Genomic DNA, 26,928 nt, shown 5'->3' on the forward strand with positions numbered 1-26,928 from the left:
CCACTTCCCTCTATGAACACCTCCAGGACCACGATTGCCACACTACACTGTAACTACTTATTCCCTCAATAAGACAATAACTATCTTGGGACAAGGGACTATCTAGATTTTCTTAGCAAACTAATCCTTAGCACACTGCCTGGAACAGAGTAACTGTCAATAAATATCCCCAATTCCCTGTTAAAAGGAAATGCTGGTCTCAACCAGATACTACAACAGACTGTGTTCTTTAATGATGACTGGAGGAGTGGAGGTACGTAACTGTTGCCTGAGAGTGATGTAGTATTTTAACATCGGGATCATTAAACAGCTCTTCCTGCAATCTCCCTTGCTTTAATTTAAGCCAATTTCTGGTTTGATTCCTCATCGAATGGAGGACTGAACAGCTGCCTCCTCATCAAACATCTTTCAGCTACTGAAGACAGCAATTAAGTCACCCCTGGCCTTTGCTTCTGCAGTTCTTCCAGCCTTTTCACTGACGATCTTGGTTTCTAAACCCTTTGATCATTTTGGATGCTTTTCTCTGGACCCTCGGATTTCTATGCATCTTTTGAGAGTGTAGTGACCCAGACTCGGGTTGTGGCTTCAGCAAAGGCCTGATTGATTGATGAGCAGTAAGGAGGGCCTGCGAAGATGACTTCCTTTGCTTGTCACACACGCCATTAACCAGGCTGGCCGTGGGCAAAACCCAGTGCAGGATAAACATTTGGTATCTTTCCCATGTTCTTTTGTGTTTTCCTCCCAGGGGTTCTTTCCCCCATTTTAGGCACCTTTCACTCAGCTGTTCCCTCCTCCCTTTCTGTATTTGTATACAACAAGTACAAAAAATGTATTTGCACCTTAATGGGACTTTAAGTTGTGTTATTACTTGGCTTTAAGATCACTGATATCTATTGACTGTTTGTAGAATAAAAAGTGTGTCTATTGTTTGCAGGATTCAGAGGGAAAATAAGGGAAACACTTTAGGGTAGAGAGCTCAGGCTAGCAGCGCTAAACCCTGCCCCAGGAGCAGTCAGTGACCACGCCCAGGTATAAAGGTGGCTAGTTTAAGTCCTGGCCATGTACTTCTTGATCTGTATATGTTAAGCCAGGAAGACTAGGCCAGCAGGATGTGGGATCAGGCACGCATGCCTAGGTCACAGCACATATGACGATGGCAGGGGACTAAGCAGGAGATTCCTATCTTCTGCTGAGGCCCTCTCAAAACTTCCAGGAACCTCTGGTTTAGGGAGTCACTTCTCTACCTGCTCAGACCCCACCTGGACAGCAGCACAGCCCAACTGAACCCTGGAGAGTGCCAGGGCACCCCAGCTAAATCTGTGTTCCTGCCAGACCCTGTCATGTTTGTTTTCCTCCGTGGGTGCCATGACCTGGAAAGCAGCCGCCGTGATGCTGTACCCGACCTCATTCTTGCAGCCACTAATTGAACAGTTTGGAGGGAACTGTGCCACAAAGCAGCCCAAGGGCAAGAGCAGATGCAGCCGATTAATTACAGCTGGGGAGATGCGAAGGGCTGCACCGGGGAGGCGCTGGAAGGCCCAGGGGCTTGGCAGCCTGGGGAGTGAGTGCTCAGGTGGGCTGTTCCCACGTTCAGCCTCAGGCAGAGCCTTGTTGGGGCAGGGTTGGGGCCAACTTCAGAGTAGGGGCTTGTCGGGGCAGAGGAGCTTGGTGGGAGCTTCACAAAGCTCAGCTCCCATTCTAGACACCCTATCTTCCTCTGGTTGTGTCACTGGGCTCATAGAGATGGCGAGAAAGAAGCCAGAAGCAGGGCTTCAGCTCCAAGGTATTGAAGATTCTGAGAACGATGGCTGCTGCTTTCACATTCTTTAAGTGCTTATAATGAGTAAGGAATTATGCCAGGGGCTTTACATATGTTATCCCACTAAGGGCTCAAAACAAGCTATGAGGTGTTATCATCGTTCCCATTTTTCAGATGAGAAATAGTGTCCCAGAGAGGTTAAGTAACTTGTTTAAGGTTCCACAGTGAGTGGCAGAGCCCAGCCAGGTTTATCTAACTGCTGCTTTTTGCCTTCCCACAGCACTGCCCCGGGGAGACCCCTATCCTTGGTCACCCACCATAAGAACGCATGCCCTGGCCTGCTCTTCGCTTCTGTCTGCTTAGGCACTCCAGCCCCTTTCCCTTTCTTCCCATCTCGGCAGCAGGCTTAAGATGCACAGATCAAGAAGTGCATGGCGAGGACTTAAGACGTGGTTAAGGCCATGCCTTGCTGCTTTCCAAGGAGCTCTGGAGTTGGCCTTGCTGGTCACTGCCTTTACTCCTGCTCTCTCTGGCTCCCTGAACTTCTCAGCATCCATCCCCACTCCTCTCTGACCTCAGCCAGGCAATATCCACACTCCCCTCTTGGCCTTGCCCCTTTGTCTCTCCCTGTGAATGTCCAGTCTCCCCAAACAATGCCGGGACTGGGGACTACTGACTTTCTTCCCATCTCTGCAGCAGGCTTGAGGAAGAGCTTGGTGCCAGCTCCTTTCTCTCCTCTGGCTCTGCAGATTGACAGTTCTATTTGTCCAAGTGAGCTCAAGAAAGAGATGAAGGATAGTATAGTACACGGGTCAAACATAGGGGCTCTTGAGTCAAGTAGCTGCAGGTCAAATTCCAGTTCTAAAACTTACTCTCAATGTCACTTCAAGAAAGTTATCAGACCTTGGCCGGGCGCAGTGGCTCACGCCTGTAATCCCAGCACTTTGGGAGGCCGAGGCGGGTGGATCACGAGGTCAGCAGATCGAGACCATCCTGACTAACATGGTGAAACCCCATCTCTACTAAAAATACAAAAAAATTAGCTGGGCATGGTGGCGGGCGCCTATAGTCCCAGCTACTTGGGAGGCTGAGGCAGGAGAATGGCGTGAACCCAGGTGGCAGAGCTTGCAGTGAACCAAGATTGCGCCGCTGCACTCCAGCCTGGGCAACAGAGTGAGACTCCATCTCAAAAAAAAAAAAAAAAAAAAAAAGCAGAAAAAGAAAGTTATCAGACCTCATAGTGCTTCAGTGTCCTCATCTATGAAATGGGTCTAATGACAATACTAACTTCTATTTCATAACAGTTGTTTTGAGGTCGAAATGAGATGACATATGTGAGGTGCTGAGCTAAGTGCAAGGTAAGTATTCCGTGAAAGTTGGCTATGATTTTTCTCATGACTATTTTATGTTGAAGAAATCCAGGTGGAAGCTGGGTTAGCTGAGGTCCAAAGGAAAAGTAGCTTTGTTTTCACGAGCATCCTATGCAGGTGGAGCCTCTGGGTCCTGTTCTTGATGGGAACTCAGGGCAGGGGCAGACAGGCTGACTCGAGAAGGAGAGGTGGTTGGTGTGGACGTTGCCCAGCGTGGCATTGGCTGCCCCTCTGATGGGCCTGCGCAGCTCTCACCATGGTTTCCAGCAGGTGGGCAGTGCCCGCCCACTGGATTTGTAAAAGGAGACAGGAGAAACTAATGTCAGAGCCTCCCAGAAGGAGAAGAGGTGCCGAAGAAGCCACTCCAGAATGGCCTCAGCCCCGTCAGCATCCTCAGCGGATGTTCATACTCTGTATTAAAAGCTTTTGTGTCTAAGATTGGGATTTCAGGAGGGTTCTGCCCTGAGGAGCCCCCTAATCAGGACAAACCAGTGAGGACAAGTCGAGGATGCGTTGACAGCTTCTCCTCTCTTTCCTAATCCTCTCACTCATTTGACTTAAGAGGGCAGCAATGCCAACTTTGTGGCTGCACGTTTTCATTCCTTCCTGGCTCCTAAAGACACCTGGATGCTGGGTCTGAGAAAGCGAATTGTGGTATTCTTTTCCACTTGGAGTGTATGTGTGTGTGTGTGCCCGTGTGTGCACTCTTCACAGTAGACTAGAGCCCAGCTGACGAGCTCTGTAGGAATCTATGACATTGGCGGTGCCAGCTCTCCTGCCCGGCGTGAATCCTTGCTGGCTCTGTCTTAGCTGATAGTACATTCAAAACCTAATTGTTATCTCAGCAGAGTAACTCCATTATTCATCCTGACACCATTCCCCGTTAGCTGTTTGTTGCAGTGATGTTATATTAATGAGGCCTGCAAATAAATGAACGAAAGATCAGAGTGCCGGCTTGTTTCTCAGGAAAGCTGGCTGACTTATTTATTTATTTGTGGGGAACTTTGCAGTGAGTCACTCTGGCCCTGGGCAGGTGGCTTTTGGCCTTTCCTGCAGAGATTTGGTGCAGCCTTGCAGATAAATACTTGTAAATGTCCCAGTTTCCCCAACAGTTTCACAAATGCATTTGCATCTGAGATAATCCAGGCAAAACCAATCTACTTTAAATTATTTGTGCAAGTGGAGAACAGGAGCCAGCAGGAGTGATGGATCATCTCAAACTATTAAGTTATCAACAATTATTTGAGCTTGGTTTTGGAGGCCAGTGTACATGGTTTTCTATAATTGATTTTCTTTCTCAGTTACATGTACCTAAGATATGTAAGATAATGTTAAAGAGAATTTATATTCCCTAAGCATGGACTATGGAGGTGATGGAAAAGTTACTGAGGTTGAAAAATTCATAAAGTAAAAGCTACATGGTGGTCAATGGAGAAACAGCTGTAAACCTAACACCCCCACTGCCTGGCATCAGTGTGGCCGTATGGTGCAACGTGCCAGGTGACTTTGGGAACACACAGGAATGTTCTTTCACATCTTAAGGGTGGTGGGCTCCTGGTCACACCAACTCTGGTGTTCATCTCCTGAATCTTAAGCCTGCTTTGCCTTGGCTTCACCCTGATCTGTTCTTGCCTGCAAGTGTGAACCACCTGGGCCCCATTGTCTGGCCTCTCCCATCAGGCTGAGATGATTGAGAGGTCAGAGCTGCCAGGCCAGGGAATCCAGATTTCACTTTAGCTTAATGGCCATCTCATTGGTGGGCATAGCAAAAACAACAACAACAACAACAACAACAAACCCAACTGAATGTGATAGCTTCAAGAAATAACTGGGGTAGGGGTTAGAATAATGCTTCCCCCTGAAAGGCAAGAAGTGACTGCCCCAAGTTCACATGCACCCCAATATCCCCTTCTTGTTGTTTTTCCTCCCACTCATAGGAGTAAGTGTGGACCTCATTATGTTTAGGAAGACAGTTAGGTGAAGGTTACTTTAAGGCTCAGTACAAAGGGTAACCAATATTCCCAATTTGTCTGGCATCTCTTGGTAAGTTCCAAGAGGATTCTGATTCTGGACACAGACATTTTTGTTACACTTGGGGTGGGATGAGGTGGGGAAATGTATAGCCAAGGAACAGCCCCCCATCCCCCTCACCACGGTGTGGTGGAGGAAGTCTGCCTTCTGCTCTGCTGCTAACCAGATATGGGTGTGACACTGGGCTAATTCTTTATTTCTCTAAGCTCTGTTTCCCCAACTCTTAAGTGGAGATAATCATAGCCATCTTGCAGGGTTGTTTGGAGGAGTAGGCTCAGAGCCTGGCACATGGGAGAGTCTTGTTAAAGAGAAGCAATTGTCATGAAGACTCCCAGAATTAGAATGTTGGCCGGTCGGCTCATGTTCCTTGCCTGAGGTTAGTGTCCTCATTAGCAGGAGACCTGTATCCCTGCTTCAGTCCTCCTTCTACACAGGACACAACTGCAGAGGGTGGAGGTTAGAAGTCTGCCCCAGGCCTTTTGGAGGAAGCACAGTGCCCTGCAGGGCAGTCAGTTTCCAGCCTCTTCCAGGTAGCCAATGTTCAAGGATAGGCTGGGGCTACATTGGAAGAGGCTGCATAACCTAATCTCCCTAACCAGGACTCATGTAAACATGCGACAGACAACTTCCAAGCCCAGCACAGTTCATGGCATACAGTTGTCATTAATTAAATATTCATGTAATGAGTGAATTAATGAATTTGGAATGGTGGCATCTCCCCCCTCTGATCAGAATGCTCACTCTTACGGTTTGACTCCTGTCTCCTCAAAATTCATATGGTAAAGACCTAATTCAGTACCTTAGAATGGCACCTTCTTTGGATATAGGGTCTTTAAAGAAGTAATCATATTAAAATGAGATAATTAGGGTGGTCACTAATCCAATATGTCAGGGCATTTATTAAAAAAAGAAAAAAAAAAACTAGGGAGACAGATACACACACAGAGATAGAATGCCGTGTGGACATGAAGGCAGAGGTCAGGTTGATGCTTCTACAAGCCAAGGAATGGCAAAGATTCCAGCAACCACCAGAAGCCAGGAAGGAGGCCTGCAGCAGATTCCCCCTCACAGAGCTCAGAAGGAACCCACACTGCTGACACCTTGATCTTGAAGTTCAGGCCTCCAAATACATTCAGGTTGTTTAAGCCACCTGTTTGTGTTTCTTTGTTAAGGCAGCCCTGGGAAACTGATATACTCGCTTGGAGTGAAGAAGACCTCTGTTATGTGAGCTCCAAAATCCCTTTACCCTCCCTGAGTTTATCTTTCTGAGAAAATATTCAGTCTCTTCCTTTACTGCTGGATCCTGCCTACTCATGGCTCCTCAAGAAATGTTTTTCTCTGGGCCTTCCTTTCCAGTGGGTGGCTCCTAACACCCTCCTCTTTGAGGTCCCAGCAGGTCCTGAAGCACAAGCTGGGGAAACGGAAACGTGGCGGGCCAGGCATCTCATGGGCTTTCCAGTCCTCTGCATGTCTCCTGTTTCTAGGGTTGAACAGGTGACACGTGCACAGACACCCATGATGACAGCTGGAAGTGGGAGCAGCTCAGGAGGCCTCCCACGGGGGACAGCATCATTATCACACCACGAACTCGCTGAGAAGGAGCAGACGGTGAGTCCTGAGGGGGTCCTAACCTGAAGTTTATGCAAACTGTGAAATTCAATAGCCTGTACAACTTGTTCTACATGAAGCTGCCATAAAAGATGAGTCCCTCGGGGTGGGCCTGGTTGCCATGGAGAAGATGGGGTAAGGAGGGGTTAAGGAAGAACACAGCTGTTTATCTAACTATGTGTGCGCCCACTTCTTTTTCTAACATAGAACTCCTTTGAGATCATCTCATTTATTTCTCTGTTGTCCCAGGAAGGACAGCATCCATTCCAGCTTCCACTTATTTCCAGGTGGAGATTCTGCCACCCCAAACTGCCATCACAGGCCATCTTAGAATCCTTCTCTTTTCATCCTTCAAGAAGGATCTTTGTAGTAAGTGGCTTCTATTTACTGCACAGAGTGGCTGCACTAAGGAGGGCACCCATTCTGAAGATGAAGGCTGAGGACAAGGAGGTCTACATCAAAGGGTATGGGCCTCATGGAAGTCCGATGATTCAGAGGTTTGGGGAAAGCATCTATGCCAGTGCAAAGGGATTAGCCAAGAAAGCTGAAGTAAAGAAAATGAGTTGGCCAGGCACGGTGGTGCATGCCTATAAATCCAGCACTTAAGTCGAGGCGGGCAGATCACTTGAGGTCAGGAGTTTGAGACCAGCCTGGCCAAGACAGTGAAACCATGTCTCTACTAAAAATACAAAAATTAGCTGGGTGTGGTGGCACGTGCCTGCAGTCCTAGCTACTCGGGAGGCTGAGGCAGGAGAATCCCTTGAACCTGGGAGGCAGAGGTTGCAGTGAGCCAAGATCACACCACTGCACTCCAGCCTGGGTGACAGAGTGACACTCCATCTCAGAAAAGAAAAGAAAAGAAAAGAAAAGAAAAGAAAAGAAAAGAAAAGAAAAGAAAAGAAAAGAAAAGAAAATCTCCTTAAAGGTTACTTTTAGCAAATTACATATTCTTGCCGAAAACACCATAGAGATGAGATTGTGTCCTTCTCAGAGCATTCTATTGAAAGGTACATGAGGTTGATTTTTCCCATTACTGGCTTTCTTTACTTTGATCAATTGGTTTAGGTGAGGTCTACCACGTTTCTTCACTGCCCAGTTACTATTGTTCTTGTTATAATTAATAAGTATCTTATGGGAAGGTAGCTTAAGGTTATGTAAATATCCTATTTCTCATCACACTTTCATCTACTAATTTTAGTGTTCATTGACCATTCTTTGCCTGAAACAATTATTACTGTGTACTTTGCCAAATGGTGGTTTCTATTTCTGTAATTCCTTCTACATTTTTTAGTTGGAATTCTAGTGTAAAGAAGAGTTTTTCTGTCTATTTATTTATTTAGAGACAGGGTCTTGGCCGGGTGTGGTGACTCACGCCTGTAATCCCAGCACTTTGGGAGGCCAAGGTGGGCGGATCACTTGAGGTCAGGAGTTTGAGACCAGCCTGGCCAACATGGCAAACCCCGCCTCTTCTAAAAATACAAAAATTAGCCAGGCGTGGTGGTGCATGTCTGTTGTCCCATCTACTCAGCAGGCCGAAGAAAGAGAATTGTTTGAAGCCGGGAGCTGGAGGTTGCAGTGAGTCGATTGTGCCACTGCACTCCAGCCTGGGTAACAGAGCGAGGCCCTGTCTCAAAAAAAAAAAAAAAAAAAAAGTTAAAAAAGAGACAGGGTTTCTCTCTGTTGCCCAGGCTGGAGTGCAATGGCATGACCATAGTTCACTCTAGCCTCAGACTTCTGGAATCAAGTGATCCTCCCACCCTAGTCTCCCAAGTAGCTAGCACTACAGGTATGCACCACCACATCCTGCAAAATTTAAAACTATTATTATTATTTTTTAGAGATCAGGATTCTGCTGTGTTGCCCAGGCTGCTCTTGAACTCCTGGCTTCAAGCAGTCCTCTCAGCTTCTGCTTCCCAAAGAACTGGGATTACAGGCATGAGCCATCGTAGCTGTCCCCCCATTATTTATTTAGTTGTTTGTTTCTTTTTATCAGGAAGAACCACAGATTCTTATTCTATTGGTGAAATCCACAGCTATCATTTTTTATGTTCTTGCTCAAATTGCCCAGATTCGGCCTCTGAGATCCCCTTTGAGTTGCCGCAGGTGCCCTTTTGATAGGTCCTGTACAGGTAATTTTTGGTACTTCTTGCCAAAGAAATACATAACCTGAATTTGATCATGAAACATTAGACAAATCCAAATTGAGGGACATTCTACAAAATAACTAGCCTGTGCTTCTCAACAGTATCAAGGTCATAAAAGACAAAAAAGGACTGAGGATTAAAGGACAAAGGAGACATGACAAGAGAATGTCACATGGGATCCTGGATTGGATCCTAGACCAGAAAAAGGACATCGGTGGGACAATTAGCAGAATGTTAATAAGGCATGTATATTAGATGATATTATTGTATCCATGCTGATTTCCTGATTTTGATAATTATACTGTGGTTATGTAAGATGTTAACTTTGGAAATATGGGTGAAGGGTATATGAAAGTTCTTTGTACTATTTTTGTACCTTTTTATAAGTCTAAAATTATTTCAAGAATGAAAAGTTAAAGAAAGAGACAATGACTTTTACAAGGAAAGGAGGATGGGGTGGGGGTAGGAGAAAATGAAAAGGAAAAAATATCGAAATGAAAATAAAGAAATGAAAGAAAATATTCCAGATAATCATGAATACAACATTCCAGGCCTGGATGCTCCCTCCCCCATGTCCTGTTCAGAGTGAGGTGCCCCGAGTGGCTTGGGACACAGCATGGATTTGTCTCTCTCCAAAGATGCTCCTTCCTTTCTCAACAGCCTTGACTTGAAAAGCACCAGCAGGAGATTGGGGCCTCTGATGCCTGCTGATATGTTCACTGGGAAAATCAATTATAGCCTAATTACCTCAGGGGGTTAATTAGCCTCGTGTAGCTTGGGTGTCCTCTGTGAACAGAGCAGCCCATCAGCCCCCAGTCAGCGAGCAGGGGCAGCTGAGGCAGAGGTTTCCCAGTGAGAAGCTTGCCTTGGGGCTGGAAAGGGGCCCCAGCCAGTCGGGGAGTGGATGGTGCAGCTGCTGGGGCTGGCAGAGGCGGGTGGTGCTGATGGAAGCAAGTCTCTGCCTAATTTAAGCTCCCCCACACCACGGGTGCCCACAGATGTAGAGACTGACAACTGCAGCAGCGAGAATTACGGAACAGTGCAAGTTCTCAGGCCAGCAGTGGCCGGAAATCACTCGAATCAGGGAGAAGGCACGGAGCCCTGAGCAGCTCAGGAAGCTAGCTGTCTGAGGGCAGAGGCTGGGGCACCGCCAGCAGCCCCTGCAAACTTTCTCTTCCAGAGACCTAAAGACACAGAAGAAAGTCAGGAGGCACCATCCCTGGTCACAATCAAGAATAAAATGGGATTGAAGTAGCTCTGTCTTTGAAAGGCAGTGTGTGTGCTCTCCTAACTCCTCTCTGCATGGATGAATGAGGGCCTGGAAGCAGTAAGCACTCTCCCACCGACAGCCCTGCACTGTCTGGGATATGCTGCCTTGTGGATGGATTGCATCTATCTGGTCCAGGAAAGGTTAAGGAAGGGGAAGCACCTCTTCTTCTTTAATGTACTTGGGAATATTGTGAAGAATTTAAAAATGGTTTTATAATTAAATATGAGTTCAAATACTGGCTCTGCCACTTATCAGCTGTATAAACTTGAGCATGTCACTCAATTTCTCTGAGCCTCATTTTCTTCATCTGTACAATGGGGGTGAGAATACTTATTTCCCATAGTTGTTGTGAGGATTAAATGTAATTTACACACATTAAATAAATAATTTCTACCTCTTCAAATAACCTATCTGTAGGTTAGCAGCACCCATTCCATCTTAAGGGTTTCTTTTAAAACTGATCTGTGGTTTTGATATGATCATAGAGATGTTCTAGAAGTTTCCCAATATTCTGTGATATAGGTGAGGACAAGAGTTGCTTTCCCTGGTCAGCAGGGAAAACGAAGCAGGGAAAAGGATGGTGCAGCAGCTCAGGGAAGAGGCAGAAAAGGAGCAGCCCCTTCCTCCTTTCTTAAACATGCAGACCACTGGGTACCTGCCTGGGCCTTTATTCCTAGTCACCATCAGGAAGGTGCAGTTAGTTTCAAAGTATGAGTGACAGTTATATACTAGGGAGCAGTGAAAAGGGAGCACAGAACACAACCAGAGTTAAATACAGCGACTCCTCTCCCAGGCCATTTGAAACCCAAGCAATTGCATTTTCATCCACATTATCTATTCATCTTCCTTTGAAATTTGCTATTTTGGAAACATCATTTTTTCCCCAGGATAATTAACTTCCTTTTCTTTCCATTAAAATGCATGAAAAAATTGGGACAGGGAGTAAATCCTGGGAAATGGCACGGTGGCTAATGCAGTGCTTGCCTTTACTCTCCTCTTCCGTTCTCAGCTTTGCAACTCCGAGCTAATTGCGGCTCCTGAAATCACATTTCTGCTGAGAAAAGCTAAACCTGTTTTCTGAAATGTTCACCCACCATGGAGCCAATTTCTCCTCCTCACTTGGCTCAGCCAGCCTGGCAGGGAGACTGGGCTGGCTCTGCCTCCCTTGTCGTGTGCACGTGCACACCAATGCACTTGTACATTCATGCGCAGGCATGAGGATGCGCTTCCATACGCTTACCTCTTATACCTAGACAGGGGCCATCGAGACACACATAAGAGGTTTCCTACACCCCCCACATTAAACTCACTCTACGCCAAGAATTTGTCCACAGAGTCTCAATTTGCACTCCTCTCCCACTGTCTTGGGGTCAGCTCTTGGCTGCCCCTTCCTACTCTAGGGACTTGGAGGACTTACCTCGGTGATTTGAGGGTTGGAGCACTTGACATTGTGGCTGGACCAGTCGAGCCAGGGGCTGGAGGGGCTGGTACAGTGCTGGTGGAGGGTGCACCTGCGCTCGCCGCTGCACCAGCCACACTCAAACTTCCGGTCGGCCTTGAGGCAGAGGCCGCAGCTCTCCCGCTGGGCTGCACACTTGTAGAGATGGACTGCAAAGAGAGCAGGTGGTCACAGATGAAACCAGAAAGGGCTGCTCACAATATGCCCTACTCTTGCAGGTGTGATAGAAACTCTTCCTCACCGTGGATAACACCACTGATCATCATTATCATTGCAAGAATGACTGATGGGGAATTAATAAATTGAGCCTCTTACCAGTCACTTAAGGGCACTAGGAAGCATAATATTATTTAAGAATTCTGGCTCTAGATGGAATCAGATTAGGGCTTTAATTGCGGCTTCACTACTTCCTAGCAATGTGACAAAGGATTTCACTTCCTTGAACCTCACTTACCTAATCTCTAACATGAAGATAATCATTGTTTTTTTGTGAGGTTGGAATAAGATACTGCATATTAAGTGTTTAGCACAGTGCCTGTAACATATCTGATGCCCTATACATGTTTATTATCTTTTCTTTGAACTTGTGCTATATTCTTATGCTGCCTTTTCTCTTACTCTCACACTCTCACATATGGTCCTCATGCAGGAAGTAAGGGCTGCTTTCCTCCATCGAAGGAAAAATGAGGCTCAGAGAGAGATAATGACTCTTAGAGCTTAGTAAGATTAGTGACCCAAACTGGAATCTTCAAACTCCCACTTGCTATGCTGCTAAATGGTAGGTCTTGAGAAGAGAGGGGTCTTGTCTGGCAAACTGGAAATTGCATGGGTTTGAGAGAGGAGTCAGCTTGGGGTTAAGGAAAGGCCAGGTGGCTAGCAGTGGGGGAAGAATTGCTGATTAAAAAAAAAAAAAAAGAGGGTGACACAGTCTGTTCACAGCCCTTATGAATTGAGAATATGTCCCCAGAGAAGGCAAACTGGCTACTTAAATGGTAACATTTGGAGTGTGCAAACCCTTTGTCTTTGCTTTTGTCTCCTGCTGACTTATAAGTGCTAGTATAACCAGCGAATTAGTGGAACTGTGCTTCAGGTTCAGGAACCTGGTCTTAGCTCCTTGCCTGCTGAGATTTCGAGTTAAAAGTAGAATTCTCCAAAAGCAAAACACGTAAAACTCATTTTTCCACTCTTTTGGACAAGCACATATAAGCTTTCAGGACCAGGTGGTATGCCATTGCTGGAAGTGAGATACATGCCCCAGGGAAAGTGTAATTTTAACATTCTTCCCATAGGTCTTCATCCTGTTCCTCTGCTGTGTCCAGTATCCTTTAGTCCCAGCTGCAGGGCCTATATTTAAATACCCTCATGCTTATCGCTTTGTAAGGTAGAGGAAAGGAAATGGGAATCTTAAAATGAATGAGTACACACTGAGCATCTATAAATATGTACCACATGGTCCATACCCATGAGCTCATGTAAAGGGGAACAGCCATTCATCTGAGTTCACACAGCTGTAAGTGAAAGAGCCAGCAGGTGAACCCCGCTTTGCTGGATTCTAGAACCTAAGTTTTTAAACAGTGTGGTCCTCTTCATCCAGCCCAATGCGCAGCCTGCAGTGACACTCAGGCTGGCGGGTGGAGGCGATACGAATGTGAAGACAACACTGTCTGTGCACTCTCAGAGCTTCTTCAACATTGTGAGAGTCACAAGCAGAGTTTCTGATGCAACAGCTTGGATGTGGCTGCTCTCTAAGCTCCAGGTGCTAAGGCAACCTCTGGGATCTGAGCCCAGATTCCCAGCAGGGAAAGTGTCTCCTATGTCTTAACAGTGAGAAAGTTTGGCCTGGGTATGAGGAGAAATAGAAAAAAATAATCCTCCTGGCTCAGTTCCTTTCTCCCAGTCTAAGTAGCCTTGATTTTAATGGCAGCATTTGGGACAGGGAGCTACAGCCCTAAAGATGCTGAAAAACTTGCAGCCCCTGCTATGGCCTTGCCGACTACCCCATCTCCATTGGCTGACTCCTCAGGTGGAAGCAGAGGCTTGTGACAACCCTAGCTACTTGAAATGTGGTGAGACATGGGGCTGAGGGTAGGAGAAGGGTGGGGGATAGGAATGTATTCCAGAGGGGAAGGAGTTTAAATCCCACAGTGGCCTAAGCAGCAGATCCTCACAGTGATGTGGCTCAGTTTGCAAGCTCTGAAATTAGACTGTCTTGCTTCCAATCCCAGTTCTTACTATCTGACTCTTGGCCCATTTCTTAATCTCTTTGGGTCTCAGTTTCCTCATCTAAAAAATGAGAATAATAATAGTACATACCTCTCAGAGTTATTGTGATGCTTAAGGAAAATAATTTCTAATAAATTACTTAGTGAGTGCCTACCCATCATGAGTGCTCATCATATTGGAGTCACTTTTATCATTCTTGAGAGCAGGGTGGAATCTTGGTATTTGCTGCACTGAGTGTCGGGCCTAACTGGCACATGGGAGGAGCTTGACATGGGTTTATAGGACAATGAATAAGGGTCAGTCTCATGGAGCACCCCTCCTTCTTCAGCCAGATCCCCTTCCTGAACTTCTTTGCTCCAGATGTGAGCTGGACTCTGCATGCGGCTCTCTCCCGCCCACCTCAGGAACAGGAGGGCAGCCTTATAAACCTTCTTTGTGCAGTGATCATGACCAGGGCCAAGGACAGGGGAACAAGAGCCTGATTGGAAACAATATCTCCATTTCCAGGGAAACTGGCCGGACGTTCCTGCCTGCTGTTCTCCTAGGTCAGGTTCCACAGACACTTCAAAGCCTGCATGAGCCAAAGAATAACGTGGATGGGCCGGCAGCCGCCCGGCGGATGCTCTGGTTGTAATAAAACAGGGCTCCCAACAGGACTCCTTTGATGGCTCCAAATGTTGCTTTAGGATCCTCTGAAAGGTTCCGCTGACAGAGGGAGTGTATTATTCATGGCACAGCGGCTGGCTGGCTCTGATCCCTCCGGCCCCAGTCTTTCCCGGGTCGTGAAAAGATCAAACTTCTACCTGGAAGTAGCCGCTTACCTTTCAGGTCCTGAGGGTTGTCAATGATAAAATTGCCATTCCACACCACAGCAAAATCCACGGCCAGGTTGCTGATGTCCATGCCATCATACTGGTACTGTAGGGAGACGGGCAGAGGCACGGGGCTCACGCGACTCTCTATCACAGGGGTCAGGGATGCAGGGAAACCCTGCGTGCCGCTCAGATTATTCCCATGATGCCCTTTCCCTGGATCCCAGTCACTAATGCCAATAGAATCCCACCCAAGCCTCCTGGGTTGGCATTCAGTGCCCCGCATAATCAAATGCAAACCGACTCCTCCAGCCTTCTCCTCCACAACTCTCCTGTGGAAAGCTTTGAATCTACTGTTCTCCAAACACATCTTCTTAAGCCCGTCTCCGTCTTTGTTGAGTTCCTGTCTCATAAGGAATGCAACCCTCTCCTTACAACCTCCAACCTTTTAGCCCACCGTATTCTTCCAGCCCAGCTCAGCTCTACTTTCCCCAGGAGTCCTCTCCGACCACCCTGCAGACCTGTCCCAAACTGTCCGTCCCCTGGTGTTGCCACTTTCTGTCTTGCACTGGATCTGCTGTGCCTCTTTTCACGTGTCTCCATAGAAAGTCCATATGTCTCCGGAGGCAGAGGTAATGCCCTCTTACTACTCTTGTAAGGCCGAGAGTCTCATCAAGCAGTCACCCGGCCAATCCCTGCGGTGGCCCTCTATTTCCACACGAGCCTTATTTTAGCCAACGGTCCACTAGGGAGAAGCGCCCACAGCTTTCTGGGCACACATCTCATCAGCCCTACCACTAAAGTCCTCTAGCTGTGGCCAGGAGTTTATGACTTTCTCTCTTGTGCTGATCCCACAGAAGACATGTATGCCCTTCACACACTTCAGAAATAACACCCCTGGGTGGCCAGTCCTGGCACCCTGTGAAGGAGACCTCGGGGCATCTCCCCGATCCCCCACTCTTCAGCTCTGAAGGGCATGTCACTGTCAGCCTTCTGCTCCCGCCCTCCCCTGCCCCTGCCTCCCTTTGTTGTGTCCCGTTTCTTTCTCATCTGCCTTCCCCTTGCGCTTGGCGGCCTTCTGCCGATTACAAATTCTATCAAGCGCCTGTGACCTGGGAATCTGACAGCTCCCTGATAAGAGGCCCAGATTCCCTTTATCTCTCCCAGGCGAATTAGCTTCCCTCAACACCTTTGTCACTTCCTCCTCTCCCGCATCTCCAGCTGACCCCCCACAGTGGGAGACAGGGAGCTGGCAGACAAAAAGATCTTCTTGGGGTTAGTATTATAATTAAACACCTCATGCTCTCTGTCTACCATTCAGGATTGGTTTAACCCTTGCTGCTCTTGAAATTCACTGCTTCCTCCTTCCCCCTCCTCCCACCTCCCCTCTTCCCATCGCACTTCCTGTTCCTCTCTTCTCCAGCTTTCGCCTGCGGAGCACTCTCCCGGTGATTCACTCCCTGAACAGGGATAGGAATGGGGTGTGGGGTGGAGTTGACTTGCTCTGGCTCAAGTTTCACTGAAGACAAAAAGAGGTGCTCTTTCAACTTCAGAAAGGTCCATGATGTGATTATTTGACAATGCACGCCTGTATCAAACATCTCATGTAGCCCATAAATGCATACACCTACTGTGTACCCACAAAAATTAAAAATAAAAAAAATTAAAATTTAAAAAGTCAACTTCAGAAAGGGCACAAAGATCTCAGTGTCTGCCATGAGGGTCCTCATGAAACTGTCTCCTCTGGCACCAGTCAGCTGCTCTGCTCTGGCTCAGCGGCTAGGGTGCTGGCTGGCTCCTGCGACCCTGGGGATGTGGGCTTACCCTGTGAACCTTGAAGGCTCTGGAAGCCAGGGCTGGCCACACTGAGGCCCCAGCACGAGTGTGAGAGGAAGCCCTCCTCCAGGCAGGGCCCAGCCTGAGTTCTCTTACCGAGCTGTTCTGGCACTGAACGCTGGAGCTGTTGAAGCGCAGGGCAGGGACCCGGTGGATGGCCCCTTGTATGTTGAGGACACACTCGTAGCCTCGCTGGCCGGACTGCGGCTGGGGCAGGTTTCGCGCCTTCAGGGTGATTGGCTTTACCTCCCCGACTGGAATCAAGATCTCCTCTGTGGGCACCAGCTGGGGACAGTCCTGGGGGAACACACGAAGAGGCTCCATCGGTCCCCTGTTCATGCTGTACTACATGCCTGGGCCAGGCAGGCCCCTCTTGTATCAGGCGGGCTGCCCAAGAGCAGAACATCACCTCATGTAAGGCCCGTGGAGTGGGCAGGGAAAATGGAATCGCTCTTAGCTCCTGGGCTTTGATATTGTCATCCCCATCCCACAAGTTGTCCTGTATCTGCTGTGTGTGTTACAATGCAGGAATTAATTTTCAAGCACAGTGTGGCAGGCTGTGGATTTTATCTCCTGAGACACTGGATAAAAGAGCCTCCACGTGTCCCTGTCCCCAACCTGGCACCCCTACCTCTGGGTTTCATCTCGTTTCCCGGCTCCAGATACTCGGCGCCTTGCATTGTCCAATGCCTGGGGCGTCCGTTATCAGCAGCTTCAGCTTCCCAGCACCGACTGAGCTGGGCTTTCCAGGAGGTGGATCAAGCCCTCCCAGCAATACTCTAAACACTTGCTCTGGTTTTTTTTTTTTTTTTTCTTTTTTAAAATCTCATTTCATTACCAGGCCCTGCATGAATGCCATGTTGTTTTGGAAAACAAAACCAAAGAGAAAGTCTTGGTAGGGAGGGGCTTTGGGAAGGACCATGAGAGAGAGACAGTGAGAAAGACAGATTGATTTTCTGGAGTTCCATGACTAGATGCCGATTCTCCACCAGAGGTCAAAGGGCCACCCCACTGTGCCAATCTCCTCTTTCTCCTTCTCTCCTCGGGAAGATGAGCCCAGTAGCCCCTGGCAGTGATGATGTGGGAACCACCTCCACGGGGAATCACTAGCGAAATTCTCACAGAAGGCTTCCCTTTCTCTGTCCCCTTCTCCTGGGCAGTCGTTCTTAGGGGGAACTTCTGGGAATGTCTGGGGGCTGATGCTGCTACAGGGCCTGCAGAGAGTGTTACTGGTATTGATGCCAGGGGCTAAGATTGCTGGACTTCCTACAAGGTGTAGGACGTGTTCAATGACAAAAATATTGTCCTCCTAATGGCAAATGCAATAATTAAGAAGCCTTGTGCAATGCCGGCACAGCCTCACACAGGGAATCTCTTGGGGCCGCCTCTTGTCACGGTGTGGCTCAGGCTGTTGCTTCTTTTCTCTGGGCCCCACTTGCAAGCCATTCAGCATCTGGCCCCTGCCTACCTCCCTCTGAACTCTGTGGTTCTTGCACATAATAGTCCAGCCATACTGAATGTACGGTTAACTCTGAGATTCCGTCTCCCTTACAGGATCTGCCTCTGGCCCTTTGAACACGCTTTTCCATCTATCAGAAACACTCACTCCTGCCTGTCTTCCTCCTGCTGCTGCCTGACTTCAACCCCTCTTTCAGTTGATTACCTCTTCTTTTACTTTTTTGTTTTTTAAATCATCACCTTCTCTGAGAATGAATAATTGATTACCTCTTAATCAGCCTTCGAACTCGGCCCAGTTTCTTCTCTACAAGGCCGTCCCTGACCCTGTCCCCGCAATGGCTTCAGGATGGGTTATGAATATTCACCCATGATTGCTTTTGACCCACAGAATTACAATTTCTTGATTTGCTTTCCTCACTGGGCTGTGAGCTTCTTGAGGATTAGGCTGCATCTTACTCACCGCCATCTCCCCAATCTTTCTGCCAGTGCTCGACATGTAATGGACACTTGGTCATTGCTTGTGGGAGGGTAAATGGAAAATAAAATAAAGCGACCTGTGAAAAAATCTTTTTTTTAAGCTCCAACTTTGTAGATTCTTTAGAGATGAGGTAAAGCCTGCCTTCTGGACTTGAAGAGACTTGAGAAGGCATTTGGTTCTCAAAAGCCGGAGTTGGAAATAGTCATAGGTTTTGGAGTCACGTGATTTCTAAAGTGGCATGTCTGCATTTACTAAGGACAATTTATGAAGAACTCGATCCGGGGGAAATTCTGCACAGAAACCTACCTAAGAGGGTCTGGACACACCTGCAGGCTTACTGGTGTCATCCTTTGTCAGCTGGCCACCTGCATGTAAGGACTCCAGGCAGGCAGGGCCTCCACGAGAGAGAATCATAAGGCAATCCCAGAACAGATGGGTCCCTGTTTAGGAGCCAGTCACTCAAGCTGCCAACTCATAAACTTGCTCTTTACTGCACTTTTACTTTCATTCCCTGCAGGCACTCTTGACAGACTCTTTCATATATTTATAGCCAAAAAAAAAAAAAAAGATGAGCACCACTTTAGGGAAGCCCAGGCATCTCATGGAAAAGGAGATAACACTTCCTGTTAGCAGCTAAAAAATCTCCATCAAATCTAATGTTAGAATTTAAGTTGGAAATAAGGCTGAGGTATAATGGTCTCTCTCTCTCTCTCTCTCTCCCCCTGTGTGTGTGTGTGTGTGTGTGTGTGTGTGTGTGTGTGAGAGAGAGAGAGAGAGAGAGAGAGAGACAGAGAGAGAGAGTAAGAGAGAGAGAAATTTTCTTACTCCAAACCAGCTGATGAATTGTAAATGATGAGCAGTTGTTTTTCATCTCTAATGAGCTTAGACAACAAATTCAGATTTCAGTAGCAGGATCTTAAAGATGTGCTTTTGGAAGTATGATGTCTGGGGTTAGTAAAAAAAAAAGATTGTTGAATCCTTTTAACTTGGACCAAAAAAACGTATACTTTTATATAGATGTTCTGTGTAATACCTATATATAACACAAATGTTACCTATATGTAACACACACACACTTTCATCTTTTCGGCTTGGCTAAGTCCAGTCCAGCCTGGAGGTTGGAGAATCATGAGTAGACTTTATGAGTACTATTATATGAGGTTTTTTTTAAGGGATTCTAGAATTTTAGGACATTTCCCATGGTCTGCTGTTTCAGATTTTTTAGAATGAAATTTAAGGATAACAATTAAGGTCTTCCCAAATGCTGAACTAGGCCCCAAGATTGCCCTCGTAGAAAAAGAAAGTCTTATGCTTTGTTTCTTTATTTGGCGATTACTCTCAGGTCAGACAGAATAGGATTTTTTCCCTTCTATTCTCTAAGGCAAAGGAAAGAAGTGGTTGGTGCCCCAGGTACGCTTTCTTCATCTTGAGAAACAGGTAGACACAGGGCTTTCGGGTTGTGAGATGATTCTGGTGAGTATATTCATGAAAGATCTGTGAATCTTGGGTGGAAATTGCAGTGGTAAGGGCTGAAAGTGGGTGGAGGAGACTGGCATCCCATAAAATAGCCAAGTTGTTGAAACTTCAATATCTGTGGGGCTTGAGGATGGTGAAGGGTTTAATTAGATACAATGAGGCCCCTTCCAACCTGTTTGCTTCTGTGGGTATATACACACACAAGCACACACATGTGTACGTACACATATAGTACCTGTCTTATGAACAAGAAAGCAAATCATCCTAAGATGCTTTTCCTGCAGAATGTTAAGACTGTTGTTCACATTCTTAAAATACTGATTGCTACCTCGGATCCTCACAGCCTTCTGAGTGATCTCTTTGGGTCATCTTCGTTCTCTTCTGTCTCTAGGCCAACTGGAGTCAGAATCACCTCCTCAGCAGCAATCTTAGTTTAAACCAAGACTTAAACTTGTGGGAATATCCCAGGGGTGGAGGTAGGCTGGGGAAGAGGAAACAGGTGCAGGGAGAGCAGGGACCTTGGTGTAGGAGCCCTACGAGTCTTGGGCTCACACTGCCCACCCGTTTAGCTGTGCTCTGCCAGCTTCTGTGCTGGGGACCCTTTAGCCTTCTGAGGCAACTTCTCCCATGTGGAAATGGCATTATCTTCACCCACTGGACTTCAAAGAGAGAGCAGCCAGCATCCTGGGAAGCTAATCGGATTTATTTGGTTCTATCTTTCCCCGGGACAGGGCATAAAGGAGATATTTATGTATCTACATCTCACTAGGCCTGGTTTAGCCATGGAGGGAGATGAGCTTTAAAAGCTGAAAGGCATACATCTTCCCGTGCACACCCACTTGCTAACACCATGTCACAGCCTGATCTGGCCCAGGGAGGAAGAGATCTGGGGGGGCCCCGTCAGAGATCTGCTGGGCTCTGAGCGCTGGAAAGGTCTGACTCATTACCTTAAGAGAACTTCACAGATGGTTTAATTGAAAGTCAGTTTCCTCATCTATAAAATGGTGCCAATAATATCTGACAAACCTAGATTGCGTGAAGGAGGAATATCAATGTGTGTTGTAAGTGGTAATATGCTGGATTAACAATTGTTAATATTACTGTCTATTCGTCGTGTGTGTGTGTGCACGCGTGTGTGTGTGAATGCAGAATCAGTGGACTTTAACTTATTCAAGTTTGAAAAATTGTCTCTGAATCCTAATTTCTGCATTTATTTGATGATCATAGGAAAGCTGTTTAACTTATTTAAACCTCAGTCTATTCATCTATAATATCCACTTCATAGAGTACTTAAGGTTAAATTATATATATATGCTGCATATATAATAAGTACTAATATTTTTATTTTTGACTTGCATTTGCTCTAGCACAGCTGTTCTTCATTGTCAAGCCTAAGGATGGAATTGGTCCATCAGGCTTCTGGAAAGATGTGGGCAGATTTACCTCACATGCTGGCTGTCTTTTTATCTGGAAATGGCACCACTGACCCATCTTCTATGGGCAGTTTCTCCATCTGTGGAGATGGATTTGTGCTGGCTCATCCATAGCCTGAACCCTAATGACCAATAGCGAAGGACCAGGTTGAAGTCAGGCCAGCAAGTGTGGCTGTGACCATGGAAACAAACAAGCTCACAGGCCCTGATTTTCTGTAGAAAGCATACCGTACTCAGCTTTTTTGGATGCCTGAGTTCTCTGTAGCCTTGGGCAAAATCCCGACATTTTTAGCTTTCTGGCTACTACAGATGTCAAATATAAATTACATGAAATTGCAGGGCTGTTGTGAGAATCCATTGAAATTCCAAATGTCAGTGGTTCTCAATCTTTAGCCTCATCTGGGATGTGTCCCAAGATTTTGAATTTCTATGAGTTCCCAGGTGATGCTGCTGCTGCTGGTCCCTAAGCACACTTTGAGAACTTCTGGCACATGTGAAGAAATTATAAATGTGTGATACATTAATGTTGCTATATTAATCAATGGAGCTAATCAGTTATATATTGTTTCTAGGAAGCAGACAGACATAAGATTTTGATTCAAAGTTGGGAAGGGAGGCTTACTGGAATTCTAAAATAGATATTCTAGGAACCCCTAAAGAGACAGCTAAGGGATTTCCAGTTAGCTGGAAATCTAGGGGATTCTAGTTCCGCAAACTACATGAAAATATCAGCTGGGATGCCTGAGAGAGTAAGGGACACCCTACCCAAGTTGGGCACGTGCATCTTTGCTGTTCCTCAAATTTTCAGGGATAAGGTTCTCCTAAAGCAGAACTTTGGACAGAAAAGAGTGGGGCCTGGCTGCTGTTTGCTGAAAAGGAACATGTGGCCGGTTGTGGTTAAGAGCTAAAGCAGTATTTTAGGAAGCCCCGGAAGTGGCCCTGGCAACCTCGCTGAGAATCTGCATCCTGTTTCCTTTCCTGAGCAAAGTTGGGAGCTGGATGGAGTCTGGGCTTCCCTCACAGCCCTCTGGACAGTCAATTCCTGGGGCCATGCCAGGGACCAATGCACGGGAGTATAAGAGAGAGAGCAGCCATCCACCATTCCTACTCAAGGCAATGGGGAGATGAAGGGAGACAAAGGGGACTGCTCTTCCCCAACCCTAAGACACAGACATCAAGGAGAGAAAATGAAACAAAAGGAGGTGGGGAGTCTCTGAGTTTGCCCGCAGGTCCCTTTTGTTATTAATTTAATCCTGAGTTGCAGGGAGGCAACAGTTTCTCTTGGCCCAGCCCTGGAATGTTGAATCTCTCATCCATGGCTGACAGGGAGCTGTATTTCAGTGACTTCTGAACGGTGTAAGGAAGGCCGGGCCTGCTTCCAATTAGCCTGCAGGGGCTCAGCTCTCTGGCCTCCACACACACCCCAGCAGAGTTTATTTATCTTGCTTTGAGTGACACTCTCGTGCCCTTGCTCCAGCTGCAGGTCGCTTTCAGGCTTGGCTTTGGGTTTCTCTTGGCCTGAGGCGGGCAGCCTCAGGAGAAAGTGGAGCAGCTGCTCTTTCTTGTCTAGATTTGTACTTCACCCAATCTCTCTGTATCCTGGGGGCCACCTCAATCTATTTTATTAAGGAACTTTCAAAGTGGTCCATGTCAAGGTTAGTTTCTGAGACTGTGTCTCACTCTCTCACTGCCCAGACTTCACCCCTGCGCAGGCCTCCCATGGTGGCACTGCTGTTCCTGGCTAGGTCTGCCCCTCTAAGCCATTCTTCCATTGGCTCCCAAGCTGTGGTGCCCACTCCCACCCCTCCCTGCAGTTCTGCCCTTTTCTCTGAGTGAGAGCAGTTTCACACCCTTGCAGAATTCCAGGGCTAGAATTAATCTCCAGTGTCCAGGAAGGCTGGTGTACGGTTTTTAGGGCAGCTGCATCAAAGCATACCAACTGGCTAGAGGAAAATGCTTTTCTGAAAGGTTCTCAGGGCACTAGATGCCTAGTTTCGTCACGCTGAGGCACCCGTGGATGGGTCTGTTTGAAAAGCCACCTGTGGCGCCTATGTTTTTCCCTTTCGAGACAGGCAAATTCCATTTTTCTGACTGAACATAACACCTGTTGTTTCATAAACGAAGAAGAGTTTGAGGGGGTATGTGTTTGAGAAACATTTCAGAGTCGATTTTCTTATGCTTAGCCATGGAAGCAACCAGCACTGCTATCAAGATTAGAAGACACGAGACTCCATTACTTGAAATCTTAGACAAATTGACACAATTGCCATCAATGGGATTCAAATAGAGATGTCATTGGTTCATCCATTCTTTCATGCATGTATGCATTCTACAAACATTTGCTAAATAAGACACTGAAGATTTAAAGATAAGATGTAGTCCTTGCCTTCAAGGAGCTTGTAGTCTAGCGCAAGAGGAAGATGTGTATAGAAAGGCTATAGTAGGCCGGGTGCGGTGGCTCACACCTGTAACCCCAACACCTTCAGAGGCCAAGGCAGGTGGATCATGAGGTCAAGAGATCGAGACCATCCTGGCCAACATGGTGAAACCCTGTCTCTACTAAAAATACAAAAATTTGCTGGGCATGGTGGTGTGCCCCTGTAGTCCCAGCTACTCAGGTGGCTGAGGCAGGAGAATCGCTTGAACCCGGGAGGCAGTGATTGCAGTGAGCTGAGATCATGCCATTGCACTCCAGCCTGGCGACACAGTGAGAATTCGAATCAAAAAAAAAAAAAAAAAAAGAAAGACTACAGTAGTATATAAAAATGCTACATTTTCACTTATTACCATTTTTGGATTTTCTAAAATATAGAGTAAGAGAGGAATATGCATATATGCACACATGCATTTGGGCGACTACGTAAGGTCTCTATAGTTGTTCAAACCCAACTGGCCACCCCGGGGTACGAAAAGCATTTGACACAAGAAAGGGAGACTGAGCAACCAGGCTTCACTGTCCTGAGACATGCTATGAATATGTAAGAAAGTTGACATCAGTGAATAATCATTGAATGGAGTATCCATTAGAAAGATAAGAAATTTGATATTTCACTGTGTTGCTCACAAAGGTGTGTCAGGCTTTAGGGACGGAGCTTCGACTATAATAAAACAGGACTTTTAGCAATGCCTGGTTCTTTTCACTAGCTGAATTTTTCTCACTTTCTACAAGGCCACCCACCCAGTTATACATCAGAGTCAAAGAATCACTGAATTTTAGAGTTGGAAGAGAAGTTGGCATGAAAGAATGGTTGGGAGTGAATGTTCTATTGAACTAGACTATGTCTGCAGCCAAGCAAAGGGCTAGACTCAAAGAATAAATGCCATTCACTACACTCTTCTAGACCAGGGAGTCTGTTTGGTTGAATATGTTTCCTCTAAGCTTTCAGTCTCAACCCCCAGTTACCTTTGCACTTTTGAATGCATAGAGTCTTAGGAGTCTAGTAGATATAGCCTCTGCCTCTGGGGTCATTTGTTGCTACTTTTTTCAGCTTTATAATAACAGGCTTTCTAGCATGTAGAATTTCTGGCAAGATGGCCAAGATGGACCAGGGCAAGAAAATGGCCAAGCCATTGGACTGACCATCTAAGGAGGGAGGGGCCACTCAGACTCACTGGGAACACTGCCATGTTAGGGTGAGCCCTTCTTACCTCTGAAATATTGATCCGGCCCTCCTGGAAGGAGCAGGTGGTAGGGTCATGAGTGCAGAGGTTGCGGTACTTGCACCAGTGGCAGCGGAAGGCGCTGTTGACACAGGACAGGCACCTGCAAGGACAGAGATGGTGAGAGGCAAAGAAGAGAACAAAGAGGGAAGGTGGCATGTGTCATGATAGAAGTCTGTTAACCTGTGTTTAAATCCTAGTCTCATTCTCAGGAGGGAAGACTGGTGGGCCATCCTTTAGCCTCGAGAATTGTGGATTCTCCATCCATCATATTCGTGGGAACAGAAAATTGGAAAGAAAATGAGACCAGATAATAGTATAGTATAACTTTTACAAAGCAGGGGTGTGCTTGTATAAGCTCATGAGAACTTTTTATTCACATTTTCAGGAATTTTGCAAGCTGGTAGATATCATGGTAGTAGTTTGAAATCGGCCATGGTGGAAATAGTTGCGCCACAGAATTTGGCAATGCTGCAAACTAGGTTTTCTTCTGAATGCTGGTGGCTAAACATTTCCCAATATTTCACTGTTTGTAAAGACAGGGTAGCCGACAGAGCACAGGGAAAGGAGTTCGGCAGATCTGATTATAGACTTGCCTCTGCCGCTGACACTGGGGTCACACTGAGTAAGTCACTTCACCCTCTGAGTTGGAGTATCTTCATCTGCCTGTAACAAAACATTCCTGACTGTGCCACAGGGCTGTTTGGTGTCAAATGAGATAATGTATAGAAAATGATTTTGAAAAGTGCCATGCTAAATGTGAGTATTATTGTCAAGTGCTTAAATTACCTATTATTTCAACCTCTTAAACAACATTTGATGTTAACGATTGGTTCATATCATCTGTGTTATTGGGCTTGGGGGAGCAAACAGTATTAAGTGGTAACTCTGTCCCACTCCCCCAGGCACGGAACAATAGGATATGTGTGTGGTATGTGGTTTTCTTGCCAGGGTGAGCACTTCTTTACTTCCAGTTTCACCTGGAGACTGTGTATATTCTTTTGGCTCTCTGTGTGTGATCAGGTCATTGTAATGGAAATGAGTTTTGCAGGTGGGGTTAGTCTTGCTCCTCCTTGCAGTCCCCCTACTCTAGTCTTTCACAACTAGGCCAATCTGGAATGGACAGGACCAGGTCTGCAGTCTGGCGCCACCTGGTGGGGCTCTGATTACATTTAAGTGGTTGGGGCTTGATCCAGGGGTCACCGGCTCACAGGCCATAGTATGTTAGGTTTGTTAGCCCATTTACACTTCATCTTCCCATGCAGAGCATTTTTATCCCATTCTCCATTGCCCAGACTTTTTTAGCTTCTGAGCTTCATGCTATCTCATGTACTCTCAGATAGGCTGGTTCTTGGTAACATCTTACGATTCAGCAAATAAATAATGAAAATGGATCAAAGGCCTTGGGAGGATGGTTATTGGGGCTCTAGCTACATGTGGCTCTTCCACTGGCTATCTTTGTGACCTTTATTGTAGCACTAATCTTTCTGTGGGTCTCAGTTTACTTTTATTAAAGTAAATTATTGAAAGGAGGGGACTATACTTGATTCCATGAATTTTAACTGAATTCCAGTAAAGAAGGGCAAGAGAGACAGTGTTTGGCATTAAAATGGAATCTTTGCTGTCAAGGAGACCTGCTTTTTTTTTTTTTTTCTGTTAAAACTTGCTGCCTGTGACAGCATCTGTGTTGCCATAGCAATACATATTTGAAAGTGGTGACATCATACTGGGTTGCCATGGAGATAAGATTGCTCTCACAAATAATAGATTCCATCACCACCATGTTGGAGTTTGAGAAGGAGGTAAGAGGTTCTGTTGCCAAGATGCTTGCCATTCCCAAAGCAGGGTTTGCTGGGATTCAAATGCAGTGGTTAGAGGGCAACTTTGTCTATTTCAGCTTCAGTCCCTTTC

At 46.5% G+C, this 26,928-nt stretch overlaps 1 protein-coding gene across 1 annotated transcript in view; it reads right to left on the bottom strand.

The window, feature by feature from the left end:
- The window catches only part of LOC105484884 (plexin A2), a 217,468-nt gene that overhangs the window by 41,280 nt on the left and 149,260 nt on the right, over positions 1 to 26,928 (bottom strand). The window contains exons 9-12 of the mRNA XM_011746981.3: positions 25,006 to 25,120; positions 16,609 to 16,809; positions 14,686 to 14,782; positions 11,600 to 11,790 (exon numbers count right to left, since the gene is read on the bottom strand). Of these exons, the coding sequence (XP_011745283.2) occupies positions 11,600 to 11,790; positions 14,686 to 14,782; positions 16,609 to 16,809; positions 25,006 to 25,120 (604 nt within the window). The remainder of the gene's footprint in view (positions 1 to 11,599; positions 11,791 to 14,685; positions 14,783 to 16,608; positions 16,810 to 25,005; positions 25,121 to 26,928) is intronic.

This window comes from Macaca nemestrina, chromosome 1 (assembly GCF_043159975.1).
Source record: "Macaca nemestrina isolate mMacNem1 chromosome 1, mMacNem.hap1, whole genome shotgun sequence".
Taxonomy (NCBI): domain Eukaryota; kingdom Metazoa; phylum Chordata; class Mammalia; order Primates; family Cercopithecidae; genus Macaca; species Macaca nemestrina.